General features: G+C 37.6%; 1 protein-coding gene across 2 annotated transcripts in view; it reads left to right on the forward strand.

Annotated features, from left to right (window-relative positions):
• Positions 1 to 22,596, forward strand: part of PCCA (propionyl-CoA carboxylase alpha subunit) — a 373,052-nt gene that overhangs the window by 161,646 nt on the left and 188,810 nt on the right. For both annotated transcript variants that reach the window (XM_003789599.2, XM_023513087.1), the window contains exons 13-16: positions 8,191 to 8,334; positions 9,657 to 9,731; positions 13,908 to 13,976; positions 16,217 to 16,292. In XM_003789599.2, the coding sequence (XP_003789647.1) occupies positions 8,191 to 8,334; positions 9,657 to 9,731; positions 13,908 to 13,976; positions 16,217 to 16,292 (364 nt within the window). The remainder of the gene's footprint in view (positions 1 to 8,190; positions 8,335 to 9,656; positions 9,732 to 13,907; positions 13,977 to 16,216; positions 16,293 to 22,596) is intronic.

Here is a 22,596-nt window from a genome sequence, read left to right on the forward strand (position 1 = left end):
ACCTGTAGTCTCAGCTATTTGGGAGGCTGAGGCAAGAGAATCACTTAAGCCCAAGAGTTTGAGGTTGCTGTGAGCTGTGATGCCATGGCACTCTACCAAGGGCAACATAGTAAGACCCTATCTCAAAAAATATATATAAATAAATAAAATTTGTTTATTTTGACTTATGGGTATATAATAGTCACACATTTATGGATACATAATGATTATTTAATATAAGCACAGGAGGTATAATGACCAAATTAGGGTATTGGGGTATTCAATCATTTATCATTTGTGTCGCTCCCATTCTGATCCCACTCTCTCAGTCGTTTCCCTGCTATGCTACTGAGCACTAGGCCTTATTCCTTCTAACTGTATTTTGTACCCTTACCCATTCCCTTTTAACACCCCCCACACCTCCTAGCTATCCTTCCCAGCCCCAGCCTTGGTAACCATCATTCTGCTCTCTGTCTCCATGAGGTCAATTATTTTTTTAGGTCCCACATATGAGTGGGAACATGCAGTATTTATCTTTCTTCCCCTGGTTTATTTCACTTAGCATAATGTCCTTCAGTTTCATGTTTGATGTGGCAAATGACAGGATTTCATCTTTTTTAAGATGGAATAATATTCCATTGTGTATATATACCTTATTTTATTTATACATTTATTCATTGATGGACAGTTAGCCTATCAGAGCAATTTTCAATTTAAAAAATATTTGTGGATATTTTATACCAAAAGATTTTAGGCTTTTATGGAATTGGAATATTTGATCAAAGGAGTGAAGAGAAGTTACTGGGAATTGCGTTTGTAACTAATTTGTAAACTTTCATTTTTCTAATGGGACATTTTGGATCTGGGCAAAAGACCTTTGTGATTTAAAGTTACAGAGGCCACTGTTCTCAAACTGTCTAGAGATGTTTGCACTCAGTCTTCCGGGAAACTGCAGACAGCAAGCAGGGCACCTCATGCCTTCCGTTATTGTTTATTGAGTCTTATTAGAAAGCTGAGGGAAAGACGTTTTTGGTATAAAGATATTCATAGGGGAGCTTGTCCAGCACTTACAATTGGGGTTATCTCAATTAGGGTTTTGTTTTAAAACGTACTGTAAACTATCTTACTGTTCTGGACTCTTCTAGCCACCTTTTAATTTTTAAAGTAATCTTTATTAGTGTCCTAGGGTTGCCATAACAAAGAACCGCAGACTGGGTGGCTTAAACAGCAGAACAAAATTTATTTTCTCACAGTTCTGGAGGCTGGAAGGCCAATACCAAGATGGCCAAGTAGGGTTGGTATTTTGTAGGCCTCTCTGGTTGGCTTGCAGAGGGCCATCTTCTCCCTATGTCTTCATGGGCCTTTTTTTTTTGAGGTAGAATCTCACTTTTTTGCCCCCAGTAGAGTGTTGTGGTATCATAATAGCTCACAGCAACCTCAAACTCTTGGGCTCAAGTGATCCTTTTGTCTCAGCCTCCCAAGTAACTGAGACTACAGGCACCGACTACAACACCTGTCTTTTTTTTTTTTAGAGATGGGGTCTCACTTTTGCTTAGGCTAGTCTCAAACTCCTGAGTTCAAGCCGTCCGCCCACCTTGTCCTTCCAGAGTGCTGGGAATCTTCACGTGATTTTTCTTCTGTCTTGTGGGTTATTTGCATTCTAATCTTCCCTTTCTATAAAAGGACATTACTCATATTGAATTAGAACCCACCCTAATGATCTCATTTTAACTTGATGGCCTCTTTAAAGACCTTGTATCCAAATAGAGTCACATTCTGATGTACTGGGGGTTAGGACTTCAACATATAAATTTGGGAAAGTCCACAAGTTCACCTGTAAGTATTCCCTTATCCTTTCTTCCTCTGGCTATTCTTGTTGGGGCCAACAGGGGAGCTCTGTAATAGAATCTGTTCTATTTTCATGACCATTCTTAAATATAGCCATGATTTTAAAGATGAGTTTATGAGAATGCTGTGATGGGGACTGTTTCCCAACATGCTTTTTATCTTTGAGTCCTCTGGATCAAAATCTAATAACTTTAGATCTTTATTTTGAAATCCTATATTCTCAGGAGGTAGAGCTTCAGAATTTTGATAGGTACATGTTAGATTCTATTCTGGACAAAGAATTTCTCTGAATGGAAAGAGCAAAACCAAAATAATGGCATCAGCTATCCTTTCAGGGTGGAATAACAAACTAAAAAGTCAGAGGCCTAGTATGCCAAACCCCATTATGAAATGAAATTTAATGTAACAGGACAGTTTCCTCATATTTCAACAGGTAATCAACACCTAAACTGCTTTGCTGAGTTGAGTCTGACAAATTCTGCTCATAAAAGATAGCTTTCACAAGCCAGTTTAGACTTGGTCTACTTCATGAAGATGTTACTTAGGCTCGGCGCCTGTGGCTCAAGTGGCTAAGGCTCCAGCCACATACACCTAAGGTGGCAGGTTCGAATCCAGGCCGGGCCTGCCAAATAACAATGACCACTGCAACCAAAAAACAGCTGGGCGTTGTGGTGGGCGCCTGTGGTCCTAGCTACTTGGGAGGCAGAGGCAAGAGACTCACTTGAGCCCAGTAGTTGGAGGTTGCTGTGAGCTGTGATGCCATGGCACTCTACCCAGGGGGACAGCTTGAGGCTCTGTCTAAAAAAAAAAAAAAAGAAGATATTACTTAAAATTATGTTAATTTAAAATAACATGATTTGGATATTAAAAATTCTTACTCATCTCTCACCATATACCTCTGTGGGCATCTCACATGCCTTCTCTTACTGACGCTGGAATGTTGCACAGGTTTGTATGCGTGGGGAGATTTAATTGGAGAGTGCCGTGCTGATGTCACTCAGCTCTCACTGTGGATGGTGGGTTTTGTACTCTTGGGGACAGCTTCTGCTTTGACACCACTCATTAGCTGCCCAGCAGTTACGGCCCCAAACATCTCTCTGTTCAAGGAATTTCAAATACTTCTCATCGGCCTCCTTGCCATGGTGGCCAAGTTAACATGTGTTGCATCTTACTTTTTCTTCATGACTTTTTCTTCTTTTAGACTTCTCTCAGTCTAAATTAATTTTCATTTAAAGTTAACTCAGGTATATAATTAAAATTTGCCTAAATCTCCCTGCCCTTGAGAAAGATTTGCCTGTTATTTAGTTACCTATTCTTAAAGTTTTAGGAATTATTAGATAAATATCACAGTGAAATATTTAAAAGTTTAGGTCAGAGAAAACATATTGAACAAATTATCTACTGTTGGATAACTAACACAGTGGGAGGATTCTGACTGAAGAGAAAAGAATGTTGATCAAATCAGATATCTCTTTTTTGATAATGTTTTATAATATGAAAAACAAGTCTTTGTAGTGACATTACTTTTATTTTTATTAACTTTTATTTTGAAATGATTTCAGACTTATAGCAAAGTCATGGAAATATTACAAGGAATGTCTGAGTTCTCGTCACTAACATTTACCACATTTCCTGCACATTTCTGCCTGTATCTGTATCTGTATTTTCTTTACCTGAAATGTTTCAGAGTAAGTTGCACAGCTGGTGCCCCTTTACTCTGAGTATGTCTATATTTCCTAAAAATAAGGAAATTCTTTTACATAACCACAATACCACTATCAAAATCAGGATACAAATTTTTATCTTTGTAAAAATTGTCTCACCGATGCCTTTTATAGGAAAGAAAAAAATTCTGGTTCAGAGTCTTAAATTACGTTTAGTTATTACATCTCTTTATTTACTTTCACTCTGGGACAATGCTTTGGCCTTTTTAATTATTATTATCTTTTTTTTTTTTTTTGGTCAGTTGTAGTCTCAACATTCTTGATGAGCACACGCCATTCATTGTATTGTCCCTTGCTTTGGGTCTGTTTTCTCTTGACTAGATTTAGTCTTTGCATTTTGGTCAGGAACACTAAGCTCTGCATGGGAGGAGTGATGTCTGTTTGTCCTGTTTCTGGTGACTAACGTTGGCTTGGTTAAGATGCTGTCTCTGGCATTTCTCCACCATAGACTTACTATTTTTCCCTTTGTCACTGATAACGTGTTCTTTTTAAATTTAATTTAATTTTTATTTTTTTTGAGACAGAGCCTCAAGTTTTGCCCTGGGTAGAGTGCTGTGGCATCACAGCTCACAGCAACCTCCAACTCCTGAGCTCAAGCGAGTCTCCTGCCTCTACCTCCCAACTAGCTGAGACAACAGGTGCCCTTCACAATGCCCAGCTATTTTTTGGTTGCAGCTGTCATTGTTGTTTGGCGGGCCAGGGCTGGATTCGAACCCGCCAGCTCAGGTGTATGTGGCTGGTGCCTTAGCCACTTGAGCCACAGGTGCCGAGCCGCTGATAATGTGTTCTATAGGGAGATACTTTGAGACTCTGTAAACATCGCATCCCATTTTCACTTACTAGTTTTAGCATACTTCCTAGTTTGTATTTAATGAGATAAGCTATAGATGACAATGGCAGTGTCAGAATTTATGACTAATTTTTAGAATCTTGAAGGAAATAATGACTACACAGTGGCAGAAAGAGCTGGCTGTAAGTTTATTACTACTGAAATTTGCTAAGTTAAGCACTCATAGATAAAGACAAATCTGTTTTACCTCACAGTTGCGTTTGACAAGCTCAGTTATTGGGGAGATAAATTTGAAGCAACAGATGAATAAGAGGGAGTAGTAGAAGGTCTGGACGCAGTGATAATAGTGACAGCTTGATGGTGACTCGGAAGACAAAACTAAAAGTAGCAAATAGATCTATAAAAATCTTGGCATTCGGTGATTATAGATTTTTGTACCTGCTTGAACAAAAAAATTTATGGCGAGCTAAGGATATTACCAATAGAAATGGATGTATCAACTAGTAATGGACCCTGCTACCTTGGCCAGTATATCCCAATCGGAAATTTGTCATGGAGAATTCAAAAATTGCAACTTGGTTGGGCCTACTGCTTCTTTATGTGTGTGAATTTTTGTTGTTGTTAGGGCTTTCTCATGGGCAAGATTTATGTATTTGAATGCTAATGTGTTCATCTACAATGCAAGGTACACTATCTGGTGGATCCCTGATTCATGTGTTTCTTGGAACAAGCACATTTCTGTTGTGTAGGAAAAACATATAAAGCCAGGTTCTCAAAAATTTGCCTAGTGAGGAGGAGTTACAATAAGGAAATTCCATTTTATAAGGCATTGTTTCCAAAAACGTGTTCCCCACGGACTGCCCAACTCATTGAGTAAGATACTCTCTGCAAAAGAAGTGGAAGCACTGCACAAGGGCCTCTTGGAAATCGCAAAGCTTGTGGACATGTTAGTGACTGAGGGGTCTTTCTTAAAAAACAAACAAACAAACAAACAAACAAAACTTGTTATAACTTAAATTAATCCAGTGTTTCTCAAATAGAAGTGTACATCCCTCCCCCGCATAGTCCTCAGAATAGATTAGCATCACACTTCTATAGTTAGATTTTTCTTCTAAGCGCAATAAGGTGAACTTGGTTTACCAGACACCAATTTTTGACTCCTGTTTTCTTTTTATAACCTTTTAATCTAGTTAACCATCTTCACTTCCCTCCCTTCCTCTTGAATTATATTTTGGCCTGGCAGCCATTTTGTTCCTCTGTATATCTCTGTTCTGAACTTTTAAGGATTGCATTTAACTTGTAGGGGAAATCATTGCAATGTTTTTTGGAGTAGGGGAGATAATGTGATTATTTAGGCAATGTTATGCTTATAAGATTCTAAAAATAATAATAATAATACAGGGCCTAAAGGAAATGTTTCCTATATCCTATGGATTAGCTTAGGAATTCTGTGAATTTAGATTTTTTTCAAATAAGTGTTACTTGAAAGATGTATCTTTTGCCTGATAAATTCAAACAATTTAGACTGTTTTGTGGGCTTTGACAATACTTGACAATAAGTGTATCTTTTTTAAAAGTTCTGTTTGTCGGCTTGGCACCTGTGGCTTAAATGGCTAAGGCGCTAGCCACATTCACCTAAGGTAGCGGGTTTGAATCCAGCCTGGGCCTGCCAAACAACAATGACGGCTGCAGCCAAAAAATAGCTAAGCCTGTGGTCCTAGCTACTTGGGAGGCTGAGGCAGGAGACCCGCTCGAGCCCAGGAGTTGGAGGTTGTTGTGAGCTGTGATGTCACGGCACTCTACCCAGGGGGACAGCTTGAGGCTCTGTCTCAAAAAAGAAACAAAACAACAACAACAACAAAAGTTCTGTTTGTCATCATTTTACCTCTAAATTATCTTACTTTTGTTTTTAATTACTTGTAGCTCACTAATTTAGATTGTAAATTGGTACGTTTCTGTTATATAGCTGTAAGTTTAGAACAAAGTGGGTTCATTTTTTGATCCCATTCCCAGTGGGTCTAACGTACTTATTTTTCTACCTACTTACAGAGACATCTTTAAAGGTTAAAGAGCCTCACAATGAATTTGGATTTTTAAGCCTTCACAGTAGTATGTTTTAGAAAAGACAACTGTGCATGATTGTATAGCCCTTCCTGTTTACTACATGCTTTCATGTGTATTTTTCCATAAGGAAGAACAGGAAGAGGATGTCATCTCTGGAGTGACATAAATCCCAATCCCTTCTCTACCACTTAATATAGGTGTGACTCTGGGTTTGCTATTCATTCATTCAATATGTATTTATTTGCCTTATACATAATATATACTTACCTATACAGTGGTCATATGTGGAAAGAGGAAACTGAATTGTTCACTTAACTTTTAAAACTGTCCTCTCACCTAGTGGGTGTGTTGGTATAAAGCAGGTGGTACATAGTAGGCTCACCTCTTGAATAGAGTGCTAAAATGCTTTCTCATATGAAGTCAGCTTCTAGCAATATAGGAGGGGTTTTATAGTATTATACTTACCATATAGATGAGTTTTATTCTTGGAAGACCATAATTTATTATCCAAAATATGTATTTTAAACTATCTAATAAGATCTTTATTTAGTGTCACATTTATTTTACAAAGGGTAAATGCTTATTTTAATGATGATTTGTCATTAAAATTATGTCAAAGTGTCTTAAAATGTTGTCGAAACTGTAAACAAACTCATAACACACACAGAGCTAATTATGGATGCCATCTGTTTATTTTTACAAAGCTTTTTTTTTAAGACCATGGCATTGTCTGCTTATGATAAGCTTCAAGATTATTATAATGACTAAGTCCTGTCCTTCAATTAGTGTAGTTGAGGATGGGAAGATAATTCGTTTGTTCACTGACCTTTTCCTGTGTCAGAGTGTATGAAATATGACATGTCATGGTCAAGAAACTATTGTGAAGTGCATTTAGAACATACTTAATTTTTGCAAAGAAAAGAACTATCAAAGCAGTAGATGTGGCCAAAGTTTTTAAAAAAAATTTTTAAAACTTAAGATTTTAGATGAAAGATATCTGCTTTTTTCGAGTGTCTTAAATAGCGTTATTTTAACTCAAGTTTGGGGATTTATAAGTGAGTGATCAAGTTTATAATGGCACACATCCCTGACTGTGTACCTATATGCCAGTGAGTGGTTTTGTGCACATGTATCCCATGTGTTAGTGTGGAAGGCCAGGTATTCCCTTGACAGCATCGGCCAAAGTGGTTATCAGCAGTTTGCTGAGAGGGCAGCGTGATCTCACCAGTTCAGTTTTGCTATTGTGCATGCTAAGCACTCCCCAAGCCAGTCTGGAGGGAAAGCAACCTGAAGGATCCATCTGCTCCTTTCTGCTACACTGCATTGATGCAAGATTACGCTAATCTGGCTGCTTGTCAGGACAGGTTAGTGAAAGCATGCAAGTGGGTGAGACAGGGTAGACCAGTGCTTTGGAAAATCAGAAGCTGCCCTCCTCTAGATGCCATGTTAAGTGTAGCAGACAGGGTTAATTATTAGCTATGTGGAGGATTGCAGAGAAATAAACATGGTTTTCAGTTAAGGATTAATTCCAGAATCAAAATTGTTAAACATGGTTAGACCACAAATAAACCAAAATTTTAAAACAGTTTAAAAATACTTATGATCCGTGTACTATATTGTTTATTCTTTGGTTTTGTCCTCCTAGCTAGAGTGTTTTTCAGTCAAGTATAACTAACTGTTAAGTAAAAGTAAGCTCATTTTTTCCTCAAAACTTTTTGAAATTGTTCTTGTTTATTTGTGTTACTTTGTCCTACACCTACTGACTGGCAGGTCTTGGCCTTGCAGGTTGAGCATCCTGTCACAGAATGCATTACGGGCCTGGACTTAGTCCAAGAAATGATCCGTGTTGCTAAGGGTTACCCTCTCAGGCACAAACAAGCTGATATTCCCATCAACGGCTGGGCAGTCGAATGTCGGGTTTACGCGGAGGTAAAGTGAAGGATGGTGGGAGGAAGGATGGTGGCTGTGTCCAGAGTCCTGAGACCTGGGGTAGCTAGACAATGAGGGAAAGTTAGGGGTTTATAACTTGTGTCGAGTATTTCATTATATTATCTGTGATTAAACCAGAACATACACTAGGTAATTTTGATATAATTTGAAATAGTTTTAAAGAACTGGGTTTAATTAATTCTCTTATATTTCTGGGTGGGGAAATAGCTATCAACCTGTTATGAGGCAACAAAGCATTAGTTAAATATTCTCAAGCTTGAACAGACCACGGTTTTTGTTTTGTTTGCTTTTTCTTTTCAAACTACATTAGCAAGAAGTAGCATTTATTTCTGCGGGTGTTTTTAAGCACCTATGTTGGGTACATGTTAGCTGTTGATTTGATATTTATTTAAACTTTTTCCCAACAGTTAAAAAAAATTGTCCTTTATGATTATATAGAAGAAACGAATTGTAAATCATAAATATTTTGGTAAAATATGTGATCAATTCATAACTTTTATTATGGACTTTACTCATAAACTCTCAGATCAATACTCTTATGTTATAAATCAGGTCAGTATCTAAAAATGCTTTTTTCAAATGATTAAAACAAAAAATGCAAGGTAACATTTATACTGTCTTTTACTTTCAGCCATCAAAGATAATCTGTCAAAAAAAAATCAGTATCTATTTTTATAAATACTGACAGTTCTAGATCTTTTTTAAGGAGCTTGCATGCCTGTTTTGGTGTGGTTGTCTCGCTCTTGTTTTTCATTATATTTTAAGTGGTATTCCTTTCTTATTATGACACTGAGCACACTAGTCTGATGATCTAAGATATTTACTCTGAAGTGCATATCTAATAAGCAGCACATGCAAAGTTTCTTTACAGGTCTTTATTTGAAGAACACAAATTCTCAGGTTTTACCATATGTGAGCTGTCTTGAGAAGTAGGAAAAACAAATATCTTTGGTGTACCACTTTTGTTGTTCTGAACTTGAGTTATGTTTTGATGTAGGGTCTAGGTTATTTTATTTTTGCCCAAGGCATTCTAAGAAGCTGTATAAAAAGTTGGAATTTTACCAGTTTCAATAAAGTATGATCAAGGTCAGGCTAAATTCTGCTTACAGTTCTGTTTGATTTTTAAGTACACTTCTAAGTTGTGTAGAGTATAAGACAATAATATTCCGAAATTTCTGATTTGGTAAATGCCTTATGTTGAAAATAGATCTATAAATGCTTTTTTCATTGTATAAATATTTAACCTTACTTGTGCTGATTTATATTTCAAAGACTGTGCTTCCTTTCCTTTGAACTTTCAGGACCCCTACAAGTCTTTTGGTTTACCGTCTATTGGGAGACTGTCTCAGTACCAAGAACCATTACATCTACCTGGTGTAAGTCATTAAGCTGTGATACCAACTGAGGGGTAAACTCTTGATTTATGTTATGCTTTTATGTTGAAGTATGTCGACACTGAAGGGTGTAAATTGAAGGACGAGTAAAATTCATGGGGAATTGCACAGTTTTGTATTTAAAATAATTTTTAATGGCATTTTATAGTGTTCAGGAGTGTCAGAATTCACTTGACAAGGAGTGTCTAGAAGAAATGTCTGCTGATATTAATGGGAGTTTACAATTTTCCCAATTCTTTCAAAAATTCTAATCAACATGATCATGAATCTTAAGAATGGGAAATGACTTTTGTGTGTCACACTTTAATCTTTTCGTTAATCTAATCTAGCTGCCCCGACCATGTCGAGGAATACAAGCACAAGATGAGCTTGTTAATAGAATGAGGTGCACTTTGTTTTCCTTAGTCCATTTCGACCAAGTGTCTCAGACTTTACGAATTACGTATTACTGGCTAAAAAAGTAATCGCTGTCCACTTCATTGCATAGTTCCTTTGTATTCAGTAGCTGTTCTTTAAATAGTTTTGTTGGATAAAAATAACAAGGACATACCCTTTCTCTTAATCAAGGTAATAAGTGCTTATCTCTGTGACATTATGTTAGCTAGTGGGTGACAAGGCTGTACCATCTGTGAATATGATTATTCAGTTTGATTACTGACACGAAGATGGTGAAAGATTACAGGAAGAATTCTAAATTTGAAGATGTTATTGGATATATGATTTATTTCACTTTTTAAATTGTTTTTACCCATGTGCTTTCCAAAGGGACTTGACCCTTTCTAGGCTTGGAGACTCCATGCTGTGTTCAAAGCCCAAAGGCAGAAAAAAAAATTGTAAAGATTTAACAGGCATTATGTGACATTAAATAGCAGATGAGAAAACAAGTATCATAGGGACATATCTAAACACTTTTTTAATCAAAGAAAAAAATATTAAATAAGAATTTGTAATGATTACTCTAGTTGCTAGAAGTTTTCACCATGTTGTAATAGCTAACAGGATGTCAAACATTTTGCCCTCACAAGTTTTTGCAATTTGCAATTTTCAAACGTGAGACCTGTTGAAAGTACAAGTGATAATGGACAAACTATACCCCCTACAGTCTTTGTCCCACCAAATCTTTCTTCAATTAATGCTGCAGCAGGAGTTTTATGTAATAACATTTGCAGTTGTGAGCCATCCATAGAAAGAAAAAACAATTAAAATGCCTTAAATGTTCTGCTTACTGCTGTTATTTGCTTGTGTGAATGTTGCATGTCAGCTAAATGGACCAAGGAATAGATGAAGTGATTGGGTGCAGGAGAGTGCACACTAAGCTTTGTCTATCATTATTGCTGGGAGCGATCAAATTGGTGTCAGCAGGACAGTAGATGCGTTGACAGCTGTAATTATGTATCTCCATGGTGATCACTTTTGGCCTGTCATGGAGGCCCACGAGTCCCCTCCCTTGGAAGCATTTAATCAGATTGGGCTGTCACTTGTCAGGTAGACATGGCGGGCTGGGAGTTGTGCTGAGGGGAGAGGTGAATTGAGAATGAAGGGCAGGAGACGCCTGAGTTTCATGGGGCCCACTGTGGTACTGAAGAGGCAAATTTTAATTATGCTGGAGATTTCTGAGCAGTGGTTTGAGAATCTCATACAAAGGTGCTTGGGTGTTTTGTTGCGATTTTTATTATTTGTTTTTCCTTCTCGCCTTATTAAAACTCAATCAATTTACCTTAGGAAATCATTTTTGGCTCTTACCTTTTTTGGTCACAAGAATACATAATTAAGAGTTAACTTATGGTTCACACTGTCCATGAGCTTCTTTATGCCTGGAATTTATTTATATGACAAAGATGAAGCTCTTCTTTATGATATTTGATCACCACAGTATGTAAATTTTTTTCAGAGCACAATTTTGTTCTATTCAGGAATTTGGTTCCAACTACATTCGACTTTATTCCTAAAGCTTTTAATGCAAGTATGTTTAGCCTTTGTTTTCGTGAAGGAATGGGGGCATGAATTGATTTTTAATTTGTTGTTAAAAATTTAAATATAGGTGATTATTTTTGAAAAAGACTGCATAAACAGTAAATGATCAGAGTTTTCATGCTTTGTGACAATTTTAACTTGGAAATGTTGATTTGCTTATACAAAGATATGTGGTGATTTTATATATATGAAATACATATATATTATATATATGTAAAATGTATAGATATGTCTTGATTTTTACCCTGTAGATTTTTAAATTAAAATGACATACTTTCTGTCATCATAATTTTAGTTAATAAAAAGACCCAGTTATATTTAGAAGCCTTAGGTAACTTAACTTTTAGGATGGTATTATTCAAGGTAACTGAGATTTTAAGAACTACATAAGGTAATATTCTTATCGTCGATGTTACTTAACTAGTAGCCTGAACATCACAGTTCCTCACTAACTTTGTAGCGATTTATGTAGCAAATGAGAGAATATTTTTAATATCAAAAGTCTTAGAACTTGTACCAATCTCTAAACATAGCTTTAGCAAGCATGCTATGGTTTTGAAGATGTAAGGTTGGTAAAATTAGCGCTTTAACTTTTTGGTACTAAATTAAGAAAGCTCACAGTATCTTTTCTGGTATGTAACCTGATTGTCAGTTGCTGTTTTGGGGCTATTCAAATGTGGGGGAAAGGTAGATTGTGGTTTTATTACGTTTAAAGCTTCTCCATTATTTTTTTTCTAGTTTTTAATCAATACTGTGCATTTCATAGAACTTAATTTATATCCTGAAGTATGTTTTAAATAAATATAAAGCCACGATAATTTGTAAGAGTAGTGAATGACTTCCATTTAAAATTAACATTTTTGTATATAAATATGAATACAAATATCCATTTTTTGGGTGCTTTTAAATACAGAAATAAAAGCCTTCCAGGTATGTTATATTGTGACTTTTTACAGCATTATAATGAAAATAATAGTAGTGTAATTCTTTTTTTTTTTTTATGAGAATAAAACTATGGCCTATCTTCTGATGTCACAATATAATAAAGCCATCATCAGACCCTCATGTGGATATCCTAGACAAGAGGTTCTACATGTGGTCCCTTGATAATTGCCTAAATTAAAATATTAAAGGCCTAACAGCCACTGTGTTGACCTTTTTCTGCCTTGCTGCAGACAGATGAGCTGCTGTGTATTAGGAAGGCTTCTCCCACAGGTGGAGAGCTACGTGAGCGGCTCCCCTTTTCTTCCCACCCTTCAGATTGTTGGGCATCAGAGTCCTGCTGTTCTAGCAGCTTCATTTCAGCTCCTCTATCCTCAAGACCCCTAGGAGATGCCTGACAGTCTTAACTATTTTGATTACCTTTTAAATACTTCAGATTCCAAAACTTGGACAGGATAATTTAATAAATATTGTGTCCTTGGCAACTGCTCATTTGAAAAGTTTTACATGGCTAACCTCCGTGCCTTACTCCTGGTATCAAACTGGGAGATGAAAACAAGAATCAGCGATGTACTAACTAACTTGCTGGCTGGTTAACAGCAATCAGGCTCTTCAAAAGAATATTTTGAACTTGTGCTATTTCTCCCCCCATGAATATCTCAAAATCAGAACTCTAATTAGGGGTGTGTCCTTACAAAGCAAAGCCATGGGAAAAGCTGTGTAAACATTAAAGCCTCGGGGGACTAACAGTAACAGAAAACAGTGTTTTACAGTTGAGAGGGTGAGGCAAAAAAGGAAAGTGTTACAGACATGAAAGGCCCAGGCCAGCATTCCTATGGAGCTGAGGAGTGGGCTGGACCAGGGCCTCACCTGTGCTCTGGGAGGGGCCAGGGCCAGTGAGACCGCAGGGCCCTGGCCTCGCTTTGCTGCAGCTGGAATGCACCATACGAGAGCCACAGACGTGTCCTGGAGCAGTCAGTGCTGCAGAAAGTGGATATTTTTGTTTTTATGTTTTCTAGTTTCATCATTTAGTGGCAGAACAAAAAGCATATGTTGCATCTTAACAGATATAAAGACCATTCGTCTGTGTACTTTTAGGTTATTTTTCTGATTGTCAAAATCTGAAATGTTATTTGAGATTGAAATTGCTCTATGCATTTTTTTCTGTGGAAATTGAATCTGTGATTAAAAAAAAATCTGCACAACACAAGTTACTCTCGTTTTCTTCTTTCTTTCTCTTAGGTCCGGGTTGACAGTGGCATCCAGCCAGGAAGTGAGATTAGCATTTATTATGATCCTATGATTTCAAAGGTTAGTCCAATTCCTTAATGGATTCTTTCAGTTTTCTTCTGAACACACAGTGTACATATTTAAAAAGGCTAAAATCGGGCCTTCATCTCAATCATATGTATTATAATATAATTAAACAAGTGATTATGCACTGATGCAAATGATGGGAAAGCAGAGCAAAGTTTTTTTCTTGGGAGAGAAAATCCAACATCGTGTTACTTGGCAGTGTTCCTTCCTTCCCAGTCAAATCACAGCTGCACACACACATATCCACCATACGCAGTGACAATGATGATCAACTTTTAACCAACAGTGCCAGCTCAACTCATTGTAATGAGAAGGAATTAAGTTCCTTTTTGGCCATTACTGAAAATTGCCTGAGATGACAGGTAATACCAAGAATTTGGGGGTGATAGGCAGTGTTTGTTAGGATACTTTTGACCTTTTCTTTTTTTCCTTTTTAAGTCAGAGTCTCAAGCTGTAGCCCTGGGTAGAGTGCAGTGGCATCATCGCTCACAGCAACGTCAAACTCTTGGGCTTAAGCGATTCTCTTGAGTCAGCCTCCCAAGTAGCTGGGACTACAGGCACCTGCCACAGTACCCAGTTATTTTTTGATTGTAGTTGTCATTATTGTTTGGCAGCCCCGGGCTGGATTTGACCTGCCAGCGCCGGTGTTATGTGGCTGGCACCAGAGCCACTGAGCTACAGGTGCTGAGCCTGCTTTTGAGCTTTTTTCTTCAAGTTTAAGCCAGCACTAAAGCTAAGTTTCATGTAAAAGATGTGTTTTGCCCACCTGTCTTTGTGAAATTTGACTTCCAAAATAAATTAACAATTCTACCTAAACTTTTAGATCTTTAAAATCTTTAAGACCGTATAAAATGTAAAATACTGGTGTAGTTAAAACTGTTGATTTTATTTAGAAAATCCCATGTTCTCTGAAATGTTAGCTGTGTTGTTAGGAATGATTTCTTTAGAAGTCCCATTTCTCAAGATAATTTTCCCCAACTATACTTTTTCATCTAGTTGCAGTAAACAAAGCATTTTATCTTTCTTTTTTACTTAAGTTTTTGCTCTAATATTATTAAAATAAATTTTAGGTCTTTTTTTCTATTAAAGAAATACATAAATACTAAAATACATAAACTTAATATACATAATACATAAATACATAAATACATAAAATACATAAACTTAATATACATAATACATAAATACATAAATACATGAATACTAAAATACATAAACATTATAGATTGGTTTTCAAATAGATAGGATTCCATTTTTAGATTAATGTATTTCTGTTCATAAAAATGGCCCACACATTAATTTTCAAATTGCTTTGAACAGCTAGTAAAATATGCTAAAATAATTACAATCTACAGATTGACTAATATAACCACCAGAAAAATCTTTAGTGAACAAATCACATTTTATTGCTAAATTTTATGTGATACATATAAATGGGCACTAAATCATATAAGGTGGAAAGACCTTTCAGTTTTTCTACCAGAATGTCTTTTGTTTCTGGGCTATATGATGTATAAAACTATGAATAATTCTTAAGATAGTCTTCCCCCCCACTTTAATATTTAAAATTTAACTGTTTTTGTTAGCTATGAAAGTGTAAGCTACATAGTGTATCAAATTTGGAAACCACACAAAATTGGAAACTAAACCAGATCTAATCCTATCATTATCTTAGATGTTCACATTTTCTCTCAAATATTCACTTTTTTTGAGACCAAGTCTTACTCTTTTGCCCTGGACTGCAGCAGCGGCATCATAGCTCACTGCAACCTCCAAATCATGGACTCAAGGGAGCCTCCTGCCTCAGCCTCCTGAGTAGCTAGGGCTACAGGTGTGCAGCACCATGCCTGCTAATGTAAAAAGTTTATTTTTGTAGAGATGGTATCTTGGCTCTTGTCTTGAATTCCTAAACTCCAGGGATCCTCCTTTTTCAGCTATGATGCTCAGACTTATGTTTTGTTTTATTTCCTTTTAAATTTTTTCTATGCTTGTTTTTGTTACATTATTTTTTTGTCAAATGACTCCTTATAAAGGTAATGAAATATAGGTGAAAGCCTGACATGGTTTGATTCTAATATTTATATACTCAAAAAAGTCTTAATTGACATATTTTGTGTTATAAACTAAGCCACTGTGAAATTTGAAAAGATATTTTGGGAAATCTGTTAGGAAATGTTTTAGTTTTTACTGGACCTTGTCATTTGGCGTATGGACATATGTCTGCTTGCTTTTAGCTGATCACGTACGGCTGTGATAGGACTGAAGCACTGAGGAGGATGGAAGATGCACTGGACAACTATGTTATTCGAGGTAAAAGCAGACCCTTCCCATCCTCATCTGTTTTACTACGGCATCCAGTTCTGGGAAACAACCGGAGGTTTACTAATGAGAGAATTCCACAGAACACTTGCTTATTATGTGTTTAAATAGAAATAAGAAAAGCTTGAATTAATTAAATGGACATACAAAGTATAGGTGTTTTATTTTCCTTAGTAGTCCTATACTTTACATACATATCTTTAGTTATTTAATTAAACTTATGATTTATTATCTTTCCTAAACCAGCATCTAGTATTTTTTTTTGAGAGAGAGTCTCACTCTGTTACCCTGGCATCATAGCTCACAGCAACCTCAAACTCCTGGGCTCGAGTAATGCTCCTGTCTCAGCCTCCTGAGTACCTAGGACTACAGGTGCTACCATGCCTGGCTAATTTTTCTATTTTTAGTAGAGAAAAGGTCTTGCTGTTGCTCAGCCTGGTCTTGAGCTCCTGATCTCAAGCAGTCCACCCTGCTCGGCCTCCCCAAATGCTAGGATTACAGGAGCATCTAGTATTTTGCAGGTATATATTAATTGTGAGGTGAGAGCCTGCAAAATAAAGAACCATTGGCAAGTGTGTTGTTTGGTAGAGATTTTGTTGTGTTATTGTGCATAGTTTGTTTTGTTCGTTTGTTGTTTTGAAGTGGAAAACTTGAAAATATATGGTGATATAAAGCACAGCAACCCACATTTCACTAATTTGAGGGTAGAGAGAACAGCTGTTTGCTTCTCTGATTAAAGCTAATTATAGACTGTTTTCTAGGAAATGCAATTGTTACCTCATGTACAAATCTGATACTTTCAATGCCTAATAAAATGTGATTCTGTAAACCTTTAGAGTATAGGGTGATACTGAATTAGGAGTAGCTATGACAATTAAATGATGAAAGCAAAGTTATACTTACCCCTTTAGGGAATAAATTATATTCTCAATTTTATTAGCAACTTTCTTTAGTAATAAAAAGATTACTTTAGTTCAGCATAAATTATCATAAAACAATGAACTTTAATATCAAATTTAATGTATAAAATGTAAGTTCCCTTTGGGTTCTGAGCGGTGCAGGTGAGAATATTCCCTAGGGAAGCCTGGCTGCTGTATGGTTTTGTTCCCTCCTCATGGCTCACCAGGTGGAACAGTGGGGCTGGGAGGCTGGATTTGGACACTGAAGGATAGAACAGACTCCTTCAAGACCACATTGAGCTTTCTGCACATTTCAAAAGGTCTCTCTTTGAGTGGACACAAGTTTTAGCTTTTTGGCTGATGGACTGGAGCTTTGTGTGAAACAGAGAAAGTGCTCTGTTTTCAGGGCACTTTCTGTCTGCTCCAGGGCAGGAAGCCCACTTAGCCAAGGAGCATGTTGAAGGCTCGCTTTGCCCTCTTGGCCGAGCTTTTGTGCAGTGAGCAGTTTGTATAACTGTACAGTAACGCTCAGGGTTACTCAGTATTTGTGGACATCACCTTTCCCTGCTTGTTTTCGTCTAATGACAATTATATCAAGTAATCCCATGTTAGATGAGGAGAAATTTTCCGCCTCCCTTCCCTTTTAGAATTACCCCCTTTTCTTCCCATTTGTTAGCTTACATGGGGCGGTGACTCTGTTTAATCTCATGCAGTAGTGATTCTTCCCAGTCCACTAAAGGAAATAATAAGCTTTCACATGATCCTAGGTATAATTGTTTTAATCCAGCAAATCATTATCCAGAGTATCTAAAAATTTGAAAAATTCCCTTCACATTGTTTCTATTTTCTATTCCCTTTTTAGCCTTGATAATGGAATACTTACTGGCTTTATAGCTTTCCTATTTCTGATGTTTTAGGTAGCAAATATAAATTTTCTTGATATGTTGGTTGTAGTGAATATAGGCTTCGAAGATTCTGTTTTCTTACAAAAATCACTTTACCCCAAACCTCACTCTAGGGTGTGGTTGGAACTCATGTCTGGTTTGGATGTTTCTCTCTGTGTGTTTAACACAGAGACATCAACAGATTACTTAGGAAGATTATTCCTGGAGGACTTTAAAATATTTGCAAGCATATTTATGGGGTTCCCCCCCCCTTTATCTTTTTCATTGTGGTTGGTAAGTTATTTGATTTGAAGTTAATTTAGATTTTACTCTAATAAGCTTGAAATATCATGAGTTTGAGATGCTGAGTGAGAATATTTTGTCAGATCATATCTGTACTAAGCTTTGATATAGTATAAAATAGTAGCATCGCATCTGGGCAGTTTGTCAAAATACTAGTATCAGCCCCGTCTAGAAGCTATTCTTTTATTCTGGCTTTGAAAGGAATATCCTTTCATATTTACAGAACCCACTTTCGGGTGTTATATTTAAATGAGCATTTTCCACTAGTTTAGTTACTATATTTGAAATTTAGGTTCACCAGTTACTGTATTTTTTTAAGTGACTCAAATACCAAGTAGGCTTGCCATTATTCTCCTAACTTTGTGTGTATCACATGTAAAAAAAATGATTTTCATTGTGCAGATAGATTTTTCCAAGTTTAATCTGAACTTCTGGCTTTGAATTATTGCAGTATAATAGAAAGCAACCAGGCTCGGCGCCTGTGGCTCAAGCGGCTAAGGTGCCAGCCACATACACCTAAGGTGGCGGGTTCAAATCTCCAGCCCGGGCCCGCCAAACAACAATGATGGCTGCAACCAAAAAAAATGGCCAGACAGTGGGGGGCCTGTAGTCCCAGCTACTTGGGAGGCTGAGGCAGGAGACTCGCTTGAGCCTAGGAGTTGGAGGTTGCTGTGAGCGTGATGCCATGGCACTCTACCCAGGGGGATAGCTTGAGGCTCCGTCTCAAAAAAAAAAAAAAAAATAGCAACCAGACAGACCTGGATTCATATCTTGTCTTGACACCACTTAGTAATTATGTGATTTATGTCTAATTACTTTCTCTGTCTGAATCTCTTATTCCTCATTTTAACAATAGAGTGATAGTTTCCACCTTACAAATTAGTGGTGAGGATTAAACAAGATTAGGTATATGTTATGTATAAAGGGCATTATACTGGCCTATTTAGTTCTCATCTTCTTCTCTCTCTCTCTTGTCATCATCATTGTAAAACCACATCTTTAATAATCCTATTTTGTAATCACATTATCTATTATTGGTGTGAAATTTATTAAGCCATACATAAATAATATTGAAAGCCCATTTTAGGCCATTTCCAGCACTGAGCTTTCATTGCTCTCTGTTCCAACACTTCTCCAGAGTATTTGTCAGCACTGCAATAAAGTATTAATTGGGTAATTAATTTAAAATATTGGGTTATCACATAATAATATGAGTTGCAAGGCTTGGGGGCACTGATGGCCTTTATCTCATTTGCTTGTATATTATGGATGTTTAACTGGGTCTGACACATGGTAGGTGATTAATAAATGTTTGTTGAATGAATGAATAATTTCCTATCCCTGATTTCAAGGAGTTTTTCAGGTACCTAGTATGAGAAAAACATGAACAGAGAAGTATAATATAACTTTGTAGTTGCTGTAACAGTGGGGTGAAAAAATATAGTGGGAGTTTAAGGAAGTAGGTAGTGAATCTTTCTTTTCTCATTTTTCCCTTTTGGTCCTTTGAAAGGAGTGTGACTACTGTTTCGGGACTCATAGGTGACTTTTAAGAGTACCTCACTTTGTGCTGCCTTCAAATGACCCGCAGGGTGACAGCAGTTTTAAAAAGACTTACCGTGTAGGTGAAATAAAGGGGATGGGCCACTCGGGCATCTTTGGGGTGTGACTTGCTGTGGTCTTATGGGGAAATAATCTGGCATCAGATGTTAAAATAAAAGTATGTACTTTTGGACTCAGCTGTTCATCTTTTGGGAATCTTTTCTGTAGAGTTACGAGGCTGAATCGTGAGATGATGTTCACCAGGAGATTTGCAGCATCATTGTCTGCAGCGGCCAAATGCTGGCCAACCACAGTGTCCACTAAATAGATGAATGATTGGGTAAATTACAGTGCGTTTTTAGTATAAAATACTATGCAGCTGTGATGTGAAGGCGAGTGCTTATGTGTATTGTTAGAGTAGAAAAGCAATTTGCAGAATAATCTGTAAACCACCTTTCTATCCTGAAGTATTTTTAATTATATTTGGATGAGCACATAGAAAGGTATGAGTGTATACACATCAATTTTTTTTTTAAATCTCAATGGCTTATCAAATAGAGGTTTTTATTGATGCATTTCCCTTATACTTTTTTTTTTTTTTTTGTAGTTTTTGGCTGGGGCTGGGTTTGAACCTGCCTCCTCCAGCATATGGGGCTGGCACCCTACTCCTTTGAGCCACAGGCGCCACCCTCCCCTATACTTTTTATTTTCAGGATTTTCAAACCTAGAGAAAAGGTGAATGAACAGTATGATGCACACCTGTGTGCTTTTCACCCGGATTAATTAATGACTAAACGTTTCAACATCTGCTTTGTTTCCCCTTTCTCCCTTTTCTCTGCCTCTTCCTCTTCCTTTCCCACGCATCCTCTTCCTCCGTCTGTTCTCTTCTTTCTGGGGTTTTATTTTTTGTGCATTTGAAGCAAAGTTGCAAACAACATGACATATCACTCCTAAATACTTCACCAGGCATCCTAATCAGAAGGTCATGTTCCCATGAAACCACAATGTCATTATCACACCAAAGAAAATGAATAGCAATCTGATGTTATTATCCACATTCAGGTCTCCTTCCAAGTGCCTTTTTAGTGTTGTTTTTTTTTTAAACTGCATCCGTGGTCTAAAGTTTATGCCTTTGGTTATGTCTCTTTATTATCTTACCCTCTTTTATATTTCATTTCATTGATTTTTAGAAGAGTCTGGGTCAGGCGTCCTCAAACTACGGCCTGTGGGCCAAACACAGCCCACTGAGGACATTTATCCTGCCCGCCAGGTGTTTTTGCTGCCACTGCCTGTCCTGCTTAGCAGCCGACTCGTCCCGGGGCCCGCAGTCCGGCCCTCCAAAGGTCTGAGGGACAGTGAACTGGCCCCCTGTTTAAAAAGTTTGAGGACCCCTGGTGGGTAGTTACTATGTAGAATGTGCCACATTCTAGATTGCAGGCGTCAGGTTGGTCTAATTGACGGCACCTGGGAAGTAACTTGTAGTTGGAAAGCAGTATTCTTTAGCGATTTTGAGTATAGTGCAGTTATTGAAGATTAGAAGATTTTTGGGTGTGGCAGTGAGACTAGATTATTACTGAAGATGATATCCAGGTTTGGCGCCCATAGCACAGTGGTTATGGCACCAGCCATCTACACCAAGGGTGGCAGGTTCAAACCCGGCCTGGGCCAGCTAAACAACTGCAACAACAACAAAAAATAGCTGGGCATTGTGGCAGGTGCATGTAGTCCTAGCTACTTGGGAAGCAGAGGCAAGAGAATTGCTTAAGCCCAAGAATTTCAGGTTGCTGTGAGCTGTGACGCCACAGCACTCTGCCTAGGGCAACATAGTGAAACTCTGTCTCAAAAAAAAAAAAAAAAAAAAAAAGAAGATGAGATTCAAAACATTGAGAGCTGAGGATATTGCCTGGGCCATCCTTCCAGGGGAAAACGAGTTAGGATTGGAAGAAAGAGACTGCAGGTCAGGTAACAATTTTTTAGTGAATACTGGGTTGTGGCACACATGTGTATTAATGACAGTGAGCCTCAAGGTGATGCAAGTTTCTCCAAGGATTAAAAGAGGTGATGTTGTAGAAGTGGCACTAGATTGCAGGGGTATCTGAGGGCTAGAGTATCTGAGGGCTGCTCGAGAAGTCTTGGGGACCTTGAGGCCCTTGAGGCCCTTGAGGCTTGTAGGTGAGGTGAGGAGGTGGGTGGAATGTTCTATGATGATACCAAACACACTGAACCCTGACTAATCATGGAGCAGCACCTCCAAAGATGGTGTAGAATGGCTTGGAAAAGTGGGAGGAGTAATTCTGGGAGGTGGGGGTAACCGAGGTTTCAGGATAAGGGTGACCAGACAAGCCCCTTCTTCTTGGCATGGATGCTGAGTTCCTGACGTAGCCTGTGGAAATTGGCTTCAAAGGCATTCTGAGAGGGCTTCCTCCGTCCACTTCATCTAAATAGGAAGAACTAATTATCACGAATGGAAAATGTTTTTCCCTTCTTTTTCACTTTCTCAACTCTTCTGAGACCAACTGTGTAGCACTCCCTGCCCTCTCCAACCCAGAGTCCCCAGTTCTCTGCAGATACCCACAAGGTGTCCTACAGTTGAGGTCAGTTCTCTTCTGTGGGTCTACCTAGAATTAGTCAGACCCACAGATTGAGGCCCAGTCCCTTAAGAGTGCCACC

This window comes from Otolemur garnettii, unplaced genomic scaffold (assembly GCF_000181295.1).
Source record: "Otolemur garnettii isolate 467f Iridium unplaced genomic scaffold, OtoGar3 scaffold00034, whole genome shotgun sequence".
Lineage (NCBI taxonomy): Eukaryota > Metazoa > Chordata > Mammalia > Primates > Galagidae > Otolemur > Otolemur garnettii.